Source organism: Nicotiana tabacum, chromosome 14 (genome assembly GCF_000715075.1).
Source record: "Nicotiana tabacum cultivar K326 chromosome 14, ASM71507v2, whole genome shotgun sequence".
Classification (NCBI taxonomy): domain Eukaryota; kingdom Viridiplantae; phylum Streptophyta; class Magnoliopsida; order Solanales; family Solanaceae; genus Nicotiana; species Nicotiana tabacum.
In genome coordinates this window covers 23,575,243-23,592,659 of record NC_134093.1, presented here as the reverse complement: position 1 = coordinate 23,592,659, position 17,417 = coordinate 23,575,243, and the positions used below count along the sequence as shown (strand labels likewise).

At 36.8% G+C, this 17,417-nt stretch overlaps 2 protein-coding genes across 2 annotated transcripts; one reads left to right on the top strand and one right to left on the bottom strand.

Moving 5' to 3' along the window:
• The first annotated feature begins 1,322 nt into the window (after positions 1–1,322).
• On the top strand, positions 1,323–9,384 carry LOC107769454 (protein PAM71-homolog, chloroplastic). Its single transcript, XM_016588671.2, has 10 exons — positions 1,323–1,704; positions 2,727–2,886; positions 4,015–4,198; positions 4,691–4,738; positions 5,858–5,954; positions 7,755–7,918; positions 8,106–8,171; positions 8,633–8,683; positions 8,800–8,904; positions 8,989–9,384. Exons 1-10 carry the CDS (start codon positions 1,569–1,571, stop codon positions 9,052–9,054), a joined length of 1,077 nt encoding a protein of 358 aa, XP_016444157.1. The 5' UTR covers positions 1,323–1,568; the 3' UTR covers positions 9,055–9,384.
• A 1,091-nt stretch (positions 9,385–10,475) lies between these two features.
• On the bottom strand, positions 10,476–17,098 carry LOC107769455 (beta-glucuronosyltransferase GlcAT14A). The gene is made up of 4 exons (XM_016588672.2): positions 16,401–17,098; positions 14,531–14,606; positions 14,292–14,407; positions 10,476–11,207 (listed from the first exon to the last, which is right to left on the bottom strand). The coding sequence occupies exons 1-4, from the start codon at positions 16,996–16,998 to the stop codon at positions 10,699–10,701; spliced, it is 1,299 nt and encodes a 432-aa protein (XP_016444158.2). The 5' UTR covers positions 16,999–17,098; the 3' UTR covers positions 10,476–10,698.
• Between the last annotated feature and the right edge of the window lie 319 nt (positions 17,099–17,417).

Here is a 17,417-nt window from a genome sequence, read left to right as displayed (position 1 = left end):
TCTGAAGGCAACAATCTCGTTTGTTACCGAAGAGAATGGTATTCATAAAGGCGAAGTAAATGCCTGTCATCCGGTAGCATTTAATGGAGAATATTTTATAACATTAAGTACATGATCCGTTACAGAGAATATGTCATTCGCGGCCTACCGTTACACATTCTTCAATGTCCCTCATAATTGTCATTAAAGAGGGGCTTGATCCTAGGACCTTGTTCCCTAGGTGCAGCTATAAATAGTGAGCTCTAGAACCATTGTACGGGAAATTTTCGGACTAACATATAATATACTTCGTTCAAAGCTCAATACTATTTTATTTTCTTGCTTATTAATATTGTTACGATTGCGTCCGGAAGCTCTACTCCCGGTACCGAAATTTCTCCTGTTCTATCTCGATTTCAACGTTAAGTCTTACATTCTTGTTTAATTTATTTGTCATTTTAGGAGCAAATCGATTCACTTGTTTATAAACCACGTATAAATTCAACTATATCGTTTTATAGGTAAACAGATAGGTAAATCACCAAATGAGTATATTTTGATATAGGTTTCTTGTTAGTAACTTTTAATATGGGAGTTTAGCAACAATATGAGTATATACTCGTATAAAACATATAAATTGCAGCGTACGAAAATGTTATAGAGGGATTGTATATCGAGTTTTAAATTAATACGTATTTAACTCATCCATTTTTAATAGCTTTAGTGTGGCATGGCCCCCATTTAGGGGTGTAGGTTTAGTGTGGCATGATTCTTGTCCTTGTATATATATCAAACATATCACAGCATATAACATGCCTTGGAAATTGTTAAAATGGTGATTTAATATTGCGACTTGGTAAACTTCATTGATTAGTAGCATGAAACATTCTTGATCTATTGAACATTTGAGATCTATATTGTAACATAATCCCAAAAAAGTCAATTTATTGTACTTCTCTTTTTGTTTCTGAGGCTAGTCGTTTATCTAACAAAGTTATACTCCCTCTCTTTCATTTTTGTGGCAATGTAATTCAGAAAGAGCTGACCAACTTTATATTAAAAAATAATTTAATTTTAAATTTTCATTTTATTCTTATGATATGCTTTTATTGTCACATAAATGTCATGCATGTTTAACACCACAATTTAACTGTTTATCGCTCTTAAATACGTACTATCTCAAATATTGCTACATAAAACGGAGGGAGTACAAAGATAAATCCAGTGTCTCTGTGTCTGGACTGGACTCTGAAAATTCCAAAACTATAACTCTTCTTGGGCTTGGGCTAATAATCCAGCCCAACTCTACAATTATAAAACGACGTCGTTTAATGACTTCATCAGTTTATCGCCAACGATCCGTTATGGCACGTGGCGTCTGCAAAATCTCAAAGCCTAATCAGTTGTTCTAGTCCAAAAAAAATTTTGCAACTGAACTTCTGTGTTTGCAGATTGAGTTTACAACTACTTTTGTGAAGTCCAGAAGAATCTCAAGTTAGAGAAAAAAACCAATCATTGGTTTAGTCTCTTTATAGATGACTTCATTATAGAAAACATTATTTTTTAGTAGAATTAGAAGAGAAAAAAAAATGCAGGGCTTGGCTCTTCAGACATCTAATTCTATAGCATCAAGTTATGGGAAGAGAAAGCTTTCATTTTTGAATGTGGTGGATTCTTTGCCTAGTAAACCATTCATTCCTAGAAGGAATATTTTGCCTTCTTTATGTAAGTTTCTGAATACCCTTTTCAATTTTGTGTCCAATAATTTGATTGAATTGTGTGTATACTGATAAAGTGAATTGAGAGATGCCCCAGTTATGTTTTTTGAGAAAATTGGCATAGTATTATTTTAAGTGTTGTTTTAATTGAAAAAGTATTACTGATTGAGGAGTTGGATGGTATGTGCATATTGGGGTAGTCATAGTGGTGTAGCTTCAGTTGGAGTGGCACAAAGGTGAGCTCAATAATAGGCATTCATGAAAAAGAAAAAGAAAAGAAAAACATTCAATAGCGCCCACGGTTGAGGCCTAGCGGTTAATGAAGTGAGTGAAAAACACGGGAGACTGAGGTTCACATCCCAACAGAGACAATAAAATGCTAGGTGATTTCTTCCAATTTGATTAAGTCTTGGTGGTAGAGTTACTTTGGTAGCTGTGCCAATGGGTGGTAGTAGGCACTCGATGGAATAGTTCAGGTGTGCGCAAAGCGGCCCGGACACCACCATTGTAAAAAAAAAAAAGAAAAAAAAGAATTCTCAGTGAATTTGTTTAAAGTGGCCTTCTCTGGTGTTCCTCTTTTGGTTTCGGGAAGGTGGCCGATTTTGAATTTATCCAATTTTGTGCTTGTAGGTCAAAGATAATTTAATTTGACTACTATTCAGTTGGATTTGTTGCTTTGTCATTTATTCAGTTAGAAATACATTTGAACAAATCATGGTGAAAGACAATGTAGCTTGACTAATGCCACTTAGATGAATGCTTTTGAACTCTATATTACTTCAAGCCTTTGAGTGACTTAGATTATCAGAATGAAAGATGCTATAAGATAGTAAACAGATACTTAATATTAGATGTAAGATGCCACTTTGCTATTAGATAAACTTTCTTAATCCCTACCAAGATAATTTCTGATTTGATCCGTCACTTTTTAATATTCCTCATAGAATTAGATTTGGTCCTTTTTTTTCTTTCTGATTGCTACATCTTGTTGCTCTATTTCGTTACTGACTCATGCTTTGTTTCTTGTAGTAAGATGTACAGGGCTGCCTAAGTTGCACCAAAGGCATAGCAGAATTATACCATATGCATCTAATGTTGGTGTCGGATCTGGAAATTTCGAAGAAAGTCAAGGAAATGAAAGCCAAAAAATTTCGATGGATCAGCCATCTGCAGATGGTTCATCAAAAATGTAAGTTGTATAAGTTAGCAATCAAATAAATAAGAATTTCCATCCACAAATAAATGACGCAAGGTATGGTGGATTCTTTAAATATCTTTTCTGCATAAAGAGCATGTTATTAGATAACAAGTATATGGGGAGAGGGATAGATCGGTAAATCTTTGATGTATTTGCTTTGTGGGGCACATATTATCGTGCCAATGGCTGGATTTACCAAGGTTGCCATGTTTAACTATTTGATCCCGTTAAACCACACATTTCAAAGATGATTGGATGATAAGTTTAATGGCTTGTGAAAGTTTGTAGGGAATGGTCTAATATGATGTGAACAAACTTGTCTTAGCATGCTAGGCTATCAACGGAATGCATTTACAGATCTAGTAGTAAGACTAGTTAAACAATAACCAATATACTTATCCAATGTCTTGCAATGCTAGCAATTTGGTGCCAAGGTAAAAAACACAGTACCAGTGTTCTCTGATTAGTCAATCAACATAAAATTGCACATTTAAATTGCTCGATGTAACAAGTATAACACCTTAAGGCAGCTTGAGAGAGTATATATCAGTGTCCAACAAATACCTCTACTTTCCGGCAAGTGACCTATGTTTAGGGAGTTCTTTTGGTTACACAATAAGTCTTTAAGGAAAAAATAAAATAAAAAAGGAGCATCTGCAATGACTACCACCTCAGTATTGTAACAATTACAGTTTGCAATTTGATTACGTTTCTTTCATTTCAAGAATGTAAGGAAGAGGTCCACACTGCAGTCATATTTATCTTTCCAAGAAGCACCAGGGTTTGGGGGTTCATTGGAGGTTTTCTGTGCCAAAAGATTGAGGGACGGGGAGCTGATCCCACTTAGAGATGGAATTCAATGAGACTTTTTAAATCGGGGGCCAGCTAAGAACTGAAATGAGTCTGTCCTAGCTTCAGCAATGCTTATAGGATGTTACATCGTGTATTAAGTTGTAGAATCCTTGTCTTTGAATTGTTGAACATAATCTCTTTCGACTTCATGCTATTTTGATGCATTTATTAATATGTGGAAATATGTTATATTTTGATAGCAATTAAGTCTATGGGAACTTTCGCAATATCTGAAACTTATGTATGTTGAACTTTCATTATTGGCAGTGAGGCACTTCCTACTCAAATTCCTTATCCTCTCTCTATAGCTCTTGTGCTATGTGGATGTTCTTTAGTATTTTCGCTGATTGCCTTCACGAAAGGAGGACCCTCATCACTCATTGCAGCATTCGCCAAGTCAGGGTTCACTGCTGCATTCTCGTTGATATTTGTTTCTGAGATTGGAGACAAGGTAAATGGAGAGATAGGCATAATATGCTGTATCTATTACCTTTCCTGAACTCGTGATTTTTTTATCCTTTCATTTTCTTTGTTTTGTTTTCCTTTCCATCTTTTTCTTTTTCTTATTTTTTCATAAGGATAGTGCGAGTGGTCTTAGATCTGGCTGTGACATTGATACATTTAGGTGTAAAAAGTGGTTTATCAGATACCAACCAAAAGAAATGGTGTAACACATAATCATGGCTAAACATTTATGCATTAATAAAGAAAAGCTTCTTGCTTCACTGGACGTTTGATCTTTGGTGTCTTTTATTAAAAAAAGCTGATACTTTCAGAATGAGCCTTGTGACCCTATACATGATTCTACTGACGTGAAAATATTCCCTGCTAATTGATTGAGTTATTTAATCTAAGCTCTGATATTTGTCCTGTGCTAGTTTTGAGATAACTTGTCTTATTCATTACATCTAACTAATTGTTTCTTTAATATGCAATGCAACAGACATTTTTCATTGCTGCCCTCTTGGCCATGCAATATAAGAGAATACTGGTATGTTTGCCTTCCATGTCCCTTACTTCCCTTTTTTATCTGTTTTTCATTTATGGAATTGCAACTTTCTTGCTTTGGGACTGCCTCACTTGATAGGGTTTTGGCACGTCCAAATTGGATGTGCTAATATTTTCTTCTTTCTACAATGTTGACTCCACAATGGTATCCATGCCTTCTACGGGCAATTTTATTTATGGCAGTGTTCTCTATGCTTTGCGCTTGTGTCACTAACTGTCCCCAACTTTACCAAGGAATGAAGTAGGAGAAAACAATAGTACTGGAGAAGCTAAGATATTTTTGTTATTTCGAATTCCGTTTTCATATTCTTTTGCCGGAATCTTTAGACTAATAATATGAGGGATACGTTCAAGGAATAGTAGACGCCGAACGAATTTCTAACGGGCATCTTCTTCCATCATGTTGGAACATGCTCAGGGAAAACAGAATCATCTGAATAAATGATTTTGAAATGCTTTAAAGTACAGCAAAGCCAAATGGAATTTTGGCAGCTGCGGTGCATAAAACCTAGAAAGTTACTTAATAAGATCCTTAAGTATGACACATTCATGTAGGTTTGCAAGTAAATAATAGCATGACTCTTTCCTATCTTAGATTCAAGTAGATACCCTATTCGCAGTATACATCCAATAAATTATGACTGAACTTAGTTATATCTTGGAAGCAACCCACTTGAAAGGTTTCATACTTAAACTTGTTTCTATCTTCTTTCCTTGTAGTCATAGGTTATTATTACTGTCAAAATTTTCAGGATGAGATCCTAGATAGGATCATTTGGTGGAAGCAAGATCTGATTTTTTAAAATTATTTGATCCTCCCGAAAAGAATGCGATCTATTTTCCCTCAACTAATTAGTATTTAGGACTTATAATCTACCCTAATTATGTGAAAATAAATTTGAAATATAAGAACTTAGAAAAACTTGTTGAAATATAAAAAATTTAATATAATCAGTGCACACACAAGTTCGTGTGTTGAAATTGAATGTAGTGTAAACACATTTTAGTGTTAGTATTTCTTGCATACTGCATTACGTAAAAGTAGTAGTCACATCTGTTATTTTCAATGCTTGCTCTTACTATGAATTGCGTCAATGATTAGGTTCTTTTGGGATCAATGGGTGCTCTTTCACTTATGACGGTTCTCTCTGTCATAATAGGACGGATCTTTCATTCAGTACCTGCTCAGTTTCAAACAAGTAAGTTAGACGTTAGGACTGTTATTTCTTTTGGTTTTTAGTTTCCTGATTGGCTCCTTGGGATCTTTCTTTATTGGAAAATCTTGCTAGCGTGTTGTGCTGAAGCAAACTTATCCTAAACTGGAATCATGTTTTTAGAAAGTAAATACAAAATAAGCTCGGTAGTTTAGCGGAAAGCATACCGATAAGTTGTAAGCCTTGTTTGGGTACATTACAACTGGCTGATCGGGTATGTTGATCCACTGGATATTATAACCCAACATTCTCACTGCAAGTTCAATTATATAGTGCTTCTTACTTGAAACCGCCTGATGATGTCTCTTCCTGCGATGTTTAGGCTGCAGTGTTAACGTTGTAGTGTTTGTTTCTCTTACACTCTTTCTCGAGCACATGCTCCCTTTTGGGCACCACAATCACTAGTATTTATATATGGAATCATTCTAGAACAAATAGGATAAAATCCTTAGCCTAGTGTTGCATGTATGGTAATTGGTAAGTGCTAACTTACTACATAAAGCCATAGCCTAATGTTGCATGTATGGTTTAACTAATACTAAGTGGAGCATTAGCATTGAGTTAGTAGAATTAATATACACAAACCTTCCAGCGAAACTTATAAAAGGAGCGCATCTAAACCTTCTCCAAGCCGTACAAACCAAAGACCTAGGCAAATCAACCCTTTTAGAAGTTTTAAGGAGCTTGAATCTATTTTCTTCTTCCTTGTACTTAGTATTTACGGCCAGTTTAGATACATTACTCTATGAAGGTTTGTGTCTGGGGAAGTTGTCAAGTACTATGTATTAAGGTGCCTTTTAGGATAAATTGATGATCAATTGAGAAGGAAATTTTGAAAACATTTTATCTTCAAGATACTTAGCATGTGACTATTTCCAAGTTAAGTGGTACAAAAATGCCAGTATATTCTTCATAGAAATTTTCTAACGTACAGATAAGCTACGGATGGAAACCTAACTCCTTATAGGTTAGGGATCAGAAGTCCGAACTTCTGTCAAAGCCTCGGTTGTCCAGGTCGAAACGTGAAAGTTCTTAACTTACTCGGAGTTCTGAGTAAAAAGAAAGTCTATTCACTAGTTTTGAAGAGGTAGATGTTGTATTCTAATGGACTAACTAAATAGACTCTTAAAAAATGATTAGTGGATGTTGAAATCTTTGAAAGGATTGGAATGTACTGTTATAACACACTTCTAGTGCTTTATGGTACTTTCAAAAGAATAGGATTGTAAACATCCCATACTATATCTTAAATAAATAGTGAAAAACAACATGTAGTACTTTGTAATCCAAGAAATAGTCATTTTTTTGATTTCAGTTGTTACCTCTTTAGCATCAGATCAATAGACGTCAGGCTAAATATTTAAGTTGTCATGTTTCATCATCATCATCCCTTCTTTTTTTTCTTTTTTTTCTTTTTTTTTTTTGCATAAATAAGGTAATTTCATTAATCTGCACCAAGGGTAACAATATATATATAGAGCAAAAGGGATTTTAAATTCCAAGGAGTCGAAAAGCTAACAAAAGTATCTATGTCCTTTACATATCTCAAGTTACACAAAAAATCCAGAGTTCGCAATGTCCTATATTTCATACACAAAGTGTGCCATTGATTTCCTTCTCCTTCATTTGCTTTCCTTGCCAACTACAAACAGCGTCCTACTATTTGGGCATAACCCATTGCAAACCAACTAAATTGTCACGTACCATCTTTTGTTTGTTTGTATTTCTTCTATTCTGGTATTTGCAAGATATTCAAGTAATTTTCCTGATTGTTTTTCATAACAGCCTTGCCTATTGGAGAATATGCGGCTGTTGCGCTCTTGTTCTTTTTTGGTCTCAAATCAATTAAAGATGCATGGGAACTTCCAAGTAAAGAGGTAGAGACTGGTGAAAAGAGTAGTCAGGAACTTGATGAATTTGCTGAAGCTGAGGAGCTTGTGAAGGAAAAGGTGAACAAGCTGCTGAATGCCGCTCTAAAATGCTGTTTAATTCTCTGATAATTCTGCACTTCCAAAAGTTTTCAATGTCACAACATGTATTTGTGGGAATGACTTCTTTCTCTTTCCTGTCTCCATATTTGCACCACTTGTATTTTCGGAAACCTGGTTCTAACCATTTTATAGATTGCTATTTCAGGCGTCGAAAAAGCTCACAAATCCACTTGAAATTTTGTGGAAGTCCTTTAGCCTTGTATTTTTTGCTGTAAGTATCTTCTTGTTGTTGCAACATTGTTTCTTTTCTGCTCTATTTTTCAAATCCAAATCCAATGCAGAAGATATTCTAGATACCAAGATACTGATTTTTTTTTATCAAAGTAAGGAATATATTCATTAATAATGGGAAAAACTCCCGTATACAAGAGGTATACCAAAAAAAAGAGAACCTACAAAATTAAATGGTTCAAGCTTTGATGACTGCCAACATTTGTTAATTCAAAAATCAAGTTATCTGAATAATTATTTATCTGCTGGATATCTTAATAATCTTCATGTAAGAATTTCTTTGAATGTGACATGGAACACAAGAACTAGTTGTTTCCTTGGTTCGCACTTTTAACGTTGAAAGCATAGAAAATTTTATGCAACTATGTCCAGCTGTTAAAGAACAGTAAGGCCTGTTATAATATTCAAGTTAGGAATCTTAATGCATCCTATGCTTCTCAGGAATGGGGAGATCGATCGATGCTTGCTACAATAGCGCTTGGTGCAGCTCAGGTACAGTTCTTAGGACATTCAACACTAACAATATGCTTTCTAGCTTTTGGCAAAACTCAGTTTTGAAACATCTCCAACTTCCACTTCCTCTCTGCAATACTGACTCTCTTTTGCAGTCTCCGTGGGGCGTGGCAAGTGGTGCCATTGCCGGACACCTGGTTGCGACATCTATTGCAATACTAGGAGGCGGGTTTCTTGCCAATTACATTTCTGAGAAACTGGTAAGACTGTTCTAAAAGTTCCTTTTTTCCGCTCAAAACAAGTGTATTTTGTATTCTAAGCATCTTCATCTTGGTTCAATGCAGGTTGGCTACTTGGGCGGAATCCTATTTTTAATATTTGCTGTTGCTACTTTGTTTGGAGTGTTTTAACCAAGTGTCACATATGAGAAGACGAAGAGATCAGATAGATAGTCGAGAACATTGGTAGTGGTAGAGGGCAGGAAACTACCATCGGATCAGTAATATGTTCATGGCGTAAGGCAATACATTCTTGTACTGTAGGATAAGTAGAGCCAACTATTTTAGTGGTCTTTAGGCAACACATGAGAGTTGTATTTACAATGCTGATAGGACCCTTGAGAAGATGCTTTTCCCTAATTGCTGTACAAGTTTATTTGAAAGACTCAAGATTTGTGTTTCTTTCTATTGTAATAAGTTCCCACTATTATTTATGATTTAAAAAGTTGTAATATTTGTGTCCTTCAAGTTCCAAGTTGGCATTGTTCAAGTGATAGGAGTGCCACGCCAGCAAGTGTTTCATGCTTTCGAACATTCAATCTGCTTTTTGTCATTAAATTTGCCATCCAGATTAAATAGATACCACTTATGTACTAATTTTCAATGGTTGAAAGGTGTGGTGAGAGGGAAGTTGTAAGCCACCAATCTCAGAGTTTGGAACAGTTATGGTAGTTCAAAAATTATGCAAGAACAGACCTACTTGTTATATATCAAGAAAAGATTGTGAAATCTGTTAAGAGTGTTCCATGTTGATTGGAGGAATGGTTGTTGTCTTATATGGCATTGAACAATTCTTACTTTATAAACTCGCTTTTGGGGTTGAATTAGATTCAAAGTTCATTTTCTTAACATAGTTTGCACAATCATGATAGAACAAAGAAGCAGCCCAATGTATTGCAACATAATAGAAAATTTTGAATTGACTCCTACCATGTCCATAGTGATCTTTTGGCCATAGAAAGGGCACCCGAAAAATCATGGTTTACTAACATCAGGGAATATATTGAACACCAAATGTATCCCAACATGCAACAAAAATATTCTTAACCTGATATCAGAGTCACATCAATCTGTCTTGGTTTACCCAATGTTGATCCTTCCTATTATGTTGTCCACTTTCCAGATGTTCAACCCTGCACGTACAAGGGGATGACTATTGCCTCCTCATATGGTATTGGACAATACTCACTTCATAGTTAATTTTGAAGTTTGAGTTATGCTCCCATTTTCTTAACAAAATCTTGATGCTTGTGGTTGAATAACAACAACAAACCCAGTGTATTCCCATAAATGGGGTTTGGGGAGGGTAGTGTGTACGCAGACCTTACCCCTACCTTATAGAGATAGAGAAGTTTCCGATAGACCATCGGCTCAAGGAATAGTGGAGATAAAGCAACAAGTAGCAAAGAATAGTTGTGGTTGAATGAAACTGATAATAAAAATCTGAGGTCTAAGCTTACAGGCCGAGAATTACCATCTTAAAAGAGAGGATAATAGATAACATAGATGCTCTATCACAATGCAAAAAAAATTCATTCTAAGACATGAAGAAATTTGTGGGAATTAATTTCTATTGCCTCAACAATACTAGCCAATCCAATATACAACCTCACTTTTAAAAAAACTGAATATACAACAATCAGCTTTCTGTCAAAATTGCTGACATAAAACTACATGATGCACTTGGTGGCTCGTGTGAATCTTTTCGAGTCTCGGGCAAAAAGAAAGTATCATTGAATCTTCGTCTTCTGCGTGTGTTGCTCATCTTGAGGAGCTCTATTCGTAGACACATCGACTAGACCGAAATGTACCATTAGTGAAGAGCTCAACAAAATGTTTTTCCAGCCTCTTTGCTCCTCGACCTGGTCTTAGAACTTCAGCATCTCCCCAAAGAGTACATTTATCAGTTTCATTGTCACCTAAACACCATCCGCCAGGCACTGGTTCATCGTACTTGTGGTGGAGAAGTTCACGGTCGATCTGGTCAAGTATCGGATCGTTTGCCTCAAACGGTGTGGCAAATGCTGCTCCACTCATCACCAGGTCATTGAAGTCACTAGAGTTGAGCTTGCGAGTCTCTTGTCTTGAGTTAAATGAAGCATACTGCATGTTGTGGTTGATTGTTGTTTTATTGAACTTCCGTGAATTGCACAAAATAGTAGGGAAGTAAACGGATGCCGAGGATGGTGAATTTGACAAGTACATTAGCAGAGTTCTTGGTAGGTTATCTGTGCCTAAGATGCAAAACTCGATAAACTTCCGACTCAAAATAGCAGATGAAGACCCTGGAGCCACGAGGACAAGTTTGTTAGTACTAGAATTAAATAATTTATACCCATATTTAAAGTTTTAAACCAGTAACACACAATAGGATTTTACATGGCATGACTTTACAAAGTTTCTAAAAATCAATGATATCAAAGATTCAAAATAATCCATATAACGAGGAAAGAGTACTAGCTAGCCTTTGATGTTTGCAAAATAGGCTCACACATTGTTAGAACAATACAAGTGGAGCTAATGCTACTCTTATGCTGCTAGGTGGTTTCTACGAAAACTGAACAAGATATTTTCATAAAAAGTAAGCCTGTCCTCGCCCACCTCCAACCTTGAATGATGAAAAGCTCAATCAAATCTGGAAGAGACCTGTAACCAAATAAAAGAGAATACTACCACTAAAAAACTCAGTCAGTCCTAACACCTTCCCTCCACCTCTTCTAAAACAGGTGAATCTCCACCATCAAAGACTTTGAGTACCTTTACCAATGATATCACAGCAAGCTAAGGAGATGAGTTTTGTATCAGCCACATCTTCGGACCACTAAGAAATTCCATTAGCTCTACAGAAGATAAAAGGAAAATCTCGTCTCATCCCTCTCATGGAGGAAATATCAGCAACCAAAGGAAAATTTTGATGGAAGAAGAAGTTGAGGTTGAGGAATCAAGTTTTTTCGTTGCTGAAGTAAGAGTAAACTCAAGCTGACTTTCAGGTAATAGCAAAGGATAATGTTAGCCTAGAAGAAGTTATCAGTACAGATGGTTGCAGTTGTGTCAGTAACCTTCGCCATTGAGTAACAATGAAGGGCGAAATGGACTTCGGAGAGGAGGATGAAGGGTCGGTATCAGATGAGAAGTGATGGAGGAAAGTATAACAGAGAAATTACCCCGAGAACTGTTTCCAAGAAAGAAAGGGTAAGAAAAGTGAAGAAAAGGGGTATCTTCCGGGATTAGTCTCTCTGTGCATCTTTTTGTTCTTCAACTTCCGAACTAATAAATGCAGTCATAATTTGATAAAGTCAAGCTATTTTTCCTTTTAAATGCAAAGCTTTGATAAACCTTTGATATTTTGAAGACTAAATTGTGCAAACACATTGCGTGCATGTGCATTTTTTTTTTTTTTTGATAAGGTAAATTGTATTAATCAAAAGGGAGAGAACTCCCGTATACACTAAGTATACCAAAGACGTAGAGAATTTACATCAGAACATGATTCTCTACAAAAAACGCCCAATCTTCTATACAAGTAGGGGCTAAATGAGTGCACCAAGCGATTAAAAGTCTATTCTTAAGATGTGAAAAAGGAGACTCAATCTCCTCAAAAGCTCTCCTATTTCTCTCCCCCCATACTACCCACATGAGAGCTAACGGGGCGAACTTCCACGCCTTCTGCTTTTTTCTTCTACGAAAACCGCCCCAGCTATGTAACATTTCCTTTACAGTGCTTGGCATCACCCATTGAACACCAAAAAGATTCAGGATTGCCCTCCACAAAGCAGAGGACACAGGGCAATGCAACATAAGGTGATCAACTTCTTCCCCTGAGCTTTTGCACATGTAGCACCAACTAACAAGTGTAATTCCCCTCTTTCGGAGATTTTCAGCAGTCAAGATCACTCCCCTTGCCGCTAGCCATGCAAAAAAGCACACCTTGAGCGCCCTAGGAATCCAGATCGAGGAATATGGAAAAGTGGTCTCCTCTCTCACCAACATACTCTGGTAAAAGGACTTTACAGTGAACAAACCATCGCCACGCAAGTCCCATCTCCAAGAGTCACAGGATGGCTGAAGCCTGTCTTGCCCGTATAGCAGCGCCAACAAAACTTGGAGCTCCGCAATCTCCCAATCTTGCATGTTCCTCCTGAATGAGAGGTCCCATACTACCCCCTTCATGCTCCTTGCGAATCTGTTGGACCATCAGTTCTTTCTGGTTTGAAACTCTAAAAACGTGGGGGAAGGAGACCCTTGCTCCTTGCGTGCATGTGTATCTTATGAAATATCTTTTCACAGTTTCATCAAGCTTTATATCAACCGTTCAAGCAAGTTTCTATTAATTCCTTACTTCAGCAATCATTTCATTTTCACACCACCATGCCTATTTCCTTATTTAAAATCTGTTTATTTCTTAAAGTATCCAAAAACACTCCAACATTTTCGCACCTCCTTGCCCTTATTGTTACTTAACCAAAAAGGTTAGTTTCCAACAAAAATAGGGGGCTTTTCAAGGTCAAGGCTAACATAATAGACTCTTGGAACATCGGAGGTATGTTGTAGATTCAGAGACTGAAAGATTTTGATTCCAAACTAAAGTCATTTTTCTATGTGTAGAGTGTAACCAAAATGGCAAGAGTCCTGGCCACCTAATTTAGCAATTTCTACATAAAGGCTTGGAGAAGGATGGACACTTAGGGGCACTCAGATGCTTATGCTTTCTAACCAAACACTTGAAACAAAGTTATGCCCTCTTAAGCACGTTCAACTTTTCAGTCATCTGCTTCAGTGGATACCTTTTGCTGATATTTTCAAGAGAGAAATGCAAAAGTGTGCAGTAATTGATACATTATAGAAGACCTTGTTGGAACAAGGGGTTTTGCTTGTTGTTGCTAACTAAGGGGTCGCTTGGTCGGGAAACAAATTATCTCGGAATTATTATCCCACCCTCCCATAGAGATAAAAATAACACCACAATCCCGGGATAACTAATACCGTGATTAGTTATACTGCGATTTTATCTCAACCAAACGTGGGATAAACTCATCTCAAATTTAATCCCGGGATTAATTATCACTTATCCCTCGTACCAAACGAGCCCTAAGAGACTAATGCGACTGCTTGATCAACAAATGGACCTAAAAACACTACTGCTACCAAAATTCTCTAGTTGCATCTCAAAGTTACTTTTATAATCTTTATTTTCTACTTCAATTATTACTCTTTTCTTTTTAGCAGGAGTAAAGATTGTGACTCAGTGTTATAGTTGTCTACTTCATAGCAAGACTGCTTTCTTCAATCAATCATTCAAGGACATTAAATAACACGAGCATATTCATTCTTCATCAGTCATAATGCAGAAAATATGACCATAATCTGACCTGAGAATAATTGATAAGCATCGGGCAGTTCCCTTTTCTGAGATGCAAAAAATACTTCATCTTCCTCTTCAAGGTAGAGCCCAGGATCAACAACTATTGGTTTCAACTTCCGTGACCTGGAACATCCAACATAGTATATATTAAGATCTAAAGCAATACATTACTTGCTTCTATCTATATTCATATATGCTTAAACAGAAGAGATAGAAACTTATAATACGAAAAGGAAATGGCCATACTCTCTCCACCCTATGTAGCTTGTGTGGTTGACAAAATTAAGATCCTTGGGAAGATACGACAGAATGTGTAGAAGATCTGAGAATCAACAGTAAATAGCATCAGATAACTCATCAGTCATTGCCAAAGTAAAAGCGAGCTGCAGTGTGAAATGAGTCCAATTAGATTAACATTGATTAGAAAACTAATTGTCATTGAATTACTCATGGAAACAGTTCGAAGTAAAATATTGGGGTGGGTTGGTGGCAGGCAGTAGGCAAACAGGAAAAGAACCAACTTTACTTTATATAAAGATTACTCCAGTTTGTGGAACTGGAACAAGTTTGCGATTAACTATTCACTAGCACTGAGCTTCGTTAGGTCATACATCTATATAATTTAATAAACCTTTGACCAAAAGGAGAGTTAGTTTTGGCATTTGTTAAAGATGTGAGCCAAGACATGCTCAAGTCACCGGTAAGTCTTTGTTTGTTTAACATTGAGTTGAATGCAGACACAAAGTTGCTACTTCTAAAAAAAAGGATAACAATCTGGATCCACAAGGTCCAAAGTCACACTATGTCAGTTCCACAGTGACCTATTTCTGCTAGGGGCAGTAACTATGCAAATGAACTTCTCCTAGAACTGCATTACATGGAAATACTTCCATGATGACTGGATAACTGCCATTATGCGCTATTATTTTAATCCGAAAGTCAATCATTCCCAACTTTGATATGAAGGTATGGAGGAGATCAAAAGGGAATATGTTAGTCAAATAAAGGACTCGCAAACAACAACGCTCCTTCCCCGTATGGAGTTCGGAACCCAAAGGCAATCGTTGAGTAAACTGTATCTTTTTTGTGTTAGTTGACCTAAGCCGCACCCTTACTGCTGGGGTGGGGCTCGGCCTCCGAACTGTACGTGGGACGAGTTTTTGCCTCATACAGCTCGGGTCGAAGACCGGGAGAAGTTTAGAAGAGATGGGAAAACCTAGCAGCTGCCAGTCGGGGCGTGGATAAGCTTGCTTCTTCACAAGCCTATCCCCAAAAAAAGACGTCCGCGCTTCGCGTTCTTTCTATTCCATCCCATTCCATTCCGGGACAGGTGACTAATACTAAAATAATAAGTGAAGTAGTCGTCGTCTGACCAATCGGCTCGGACACCAGACCCCCCGCGCCCGCCCATTTTGTCTCGCCCTAAATGGAACTCCTTACAACAGAAAACTGTACTCACTGCCAAATAAATGAACATTCAACTAATAAATATCCAACTTTAGCAAAATGTAATTAGTACCCTAACTCCACTAGAAAAAATCCGTCCATTCATACATACACACTACAATTACTCAATAAACACTAAAAAAGAACACATCTTTAAACATTATCCAATATGCAGATAGTTTTGAATAAGAAATGGGCAATCAGCAGATGCTAAATCTAGTAACAAACAGTTTACAAAGATCATCAAATTAGTAAAGATACCAAACAACAACGACAAACCCAGTGTAATCCCACAAGTGGGGTCTGGGGAGGGCAGTGTGTACGCAGACCTTACCTCTACCTCTAATAAGACACAGAGGTCGTTTACGGAAGACCCTCGGCAAAATTAGTAAAGATACCAACTGCCAAAAAGATTAACACACCACAGTTACTCAACAAACACTAATACAGATAACCCTTTAAACATTATCCAATATGCATAGAGTCTTGAGTAACAAATCGGCAATCAGCAGCCACCAAATCAAGTAACAGAGAGTTTACAGAGATCAACCAATTAGTAAAGATACCAAACGCCAAAAAGATTAAATCTTTACCCATACTTCACAAAAAAGACTAAATCTTCACACATATTTCACAAAAAAGATTAAATCTTTAGACATAAATTTCATACCATCTTGAGTAACAAGTGGATAATCAGCAGCAGAGAGATTAATAAACCAATCCCAATGAGAAGAAACACGCAGAAGAATGGAAGCTCCATGAAGTGTAGCAGACAAAGCAGAAGAGCCAATTGGGTATACAAAATCAGCTTTACCAATAAAATTCACATTTTGGGCAGCTTTAAAAAGTGGCACAGATTGAATATACAGTGCAAGATTGTCACGTTCAGATTGAGAAGCTTTTTTATCAAGATGAAGTAAATACTGGTTTCTTGGATGGTAAATGGAAAATAGCAAACGGATGATTCTAGAAGAATCTTTAGTGGATCCAGAAATGAGGTAAGCAATGGAAGGGGGGGTGGGGAGAAGGGCATTTTGGTCATTTGGGTTGGTGGGGTTGTGATGAAAGAGGAGACGATGAGGTTGGTGATTGGGGAAAAGGGAAGGGTGGGGGTGAGAAGGGTGGGGTGGTGGGGTGGGGGAAGAAGTGAAGGTAAAGGAAAGAATAAGGAGAAGTGAAAAGAGAGTGGTGGCAATGAGGATAAAGGGTGTTGAGATTTTAGTGGTGGTTCTGGTGGTGGTTGGTGGTGGTGGAAGGTGGTTGTGCATTTTTTGTGATTTTACAGATTCTTGAAGTGGAATCTGGTTACTGTGTGAGAATGTTGTGTTTTGGTTTTGGTTGTTCGCTTTGGTTTTGTCGGTCACACAACCCGTGTCGATACATATTTAAAAATGGACTAAAATCGTAAGTTTTTATATATTTCTCTACCGTACCGATAATTAGGATGAACTTTTTATTTTATGAAAAAAATATTAAACCGTATCGAATAAATTTACATATAAAAAATATATTTATATATAAGTTTAAAAATAATAAAGTATTAAATATTTTCGTGGGACTTGGAATTATGAGCGCGATTACAAGTCAAGAAGTAATTAAACTCAAAATCGTAATTCCCAACCTATTATGCTACTCAGTTAAAAACTAAACTATTTTCAGCATATTCACTAATAAGACACAAGGTATT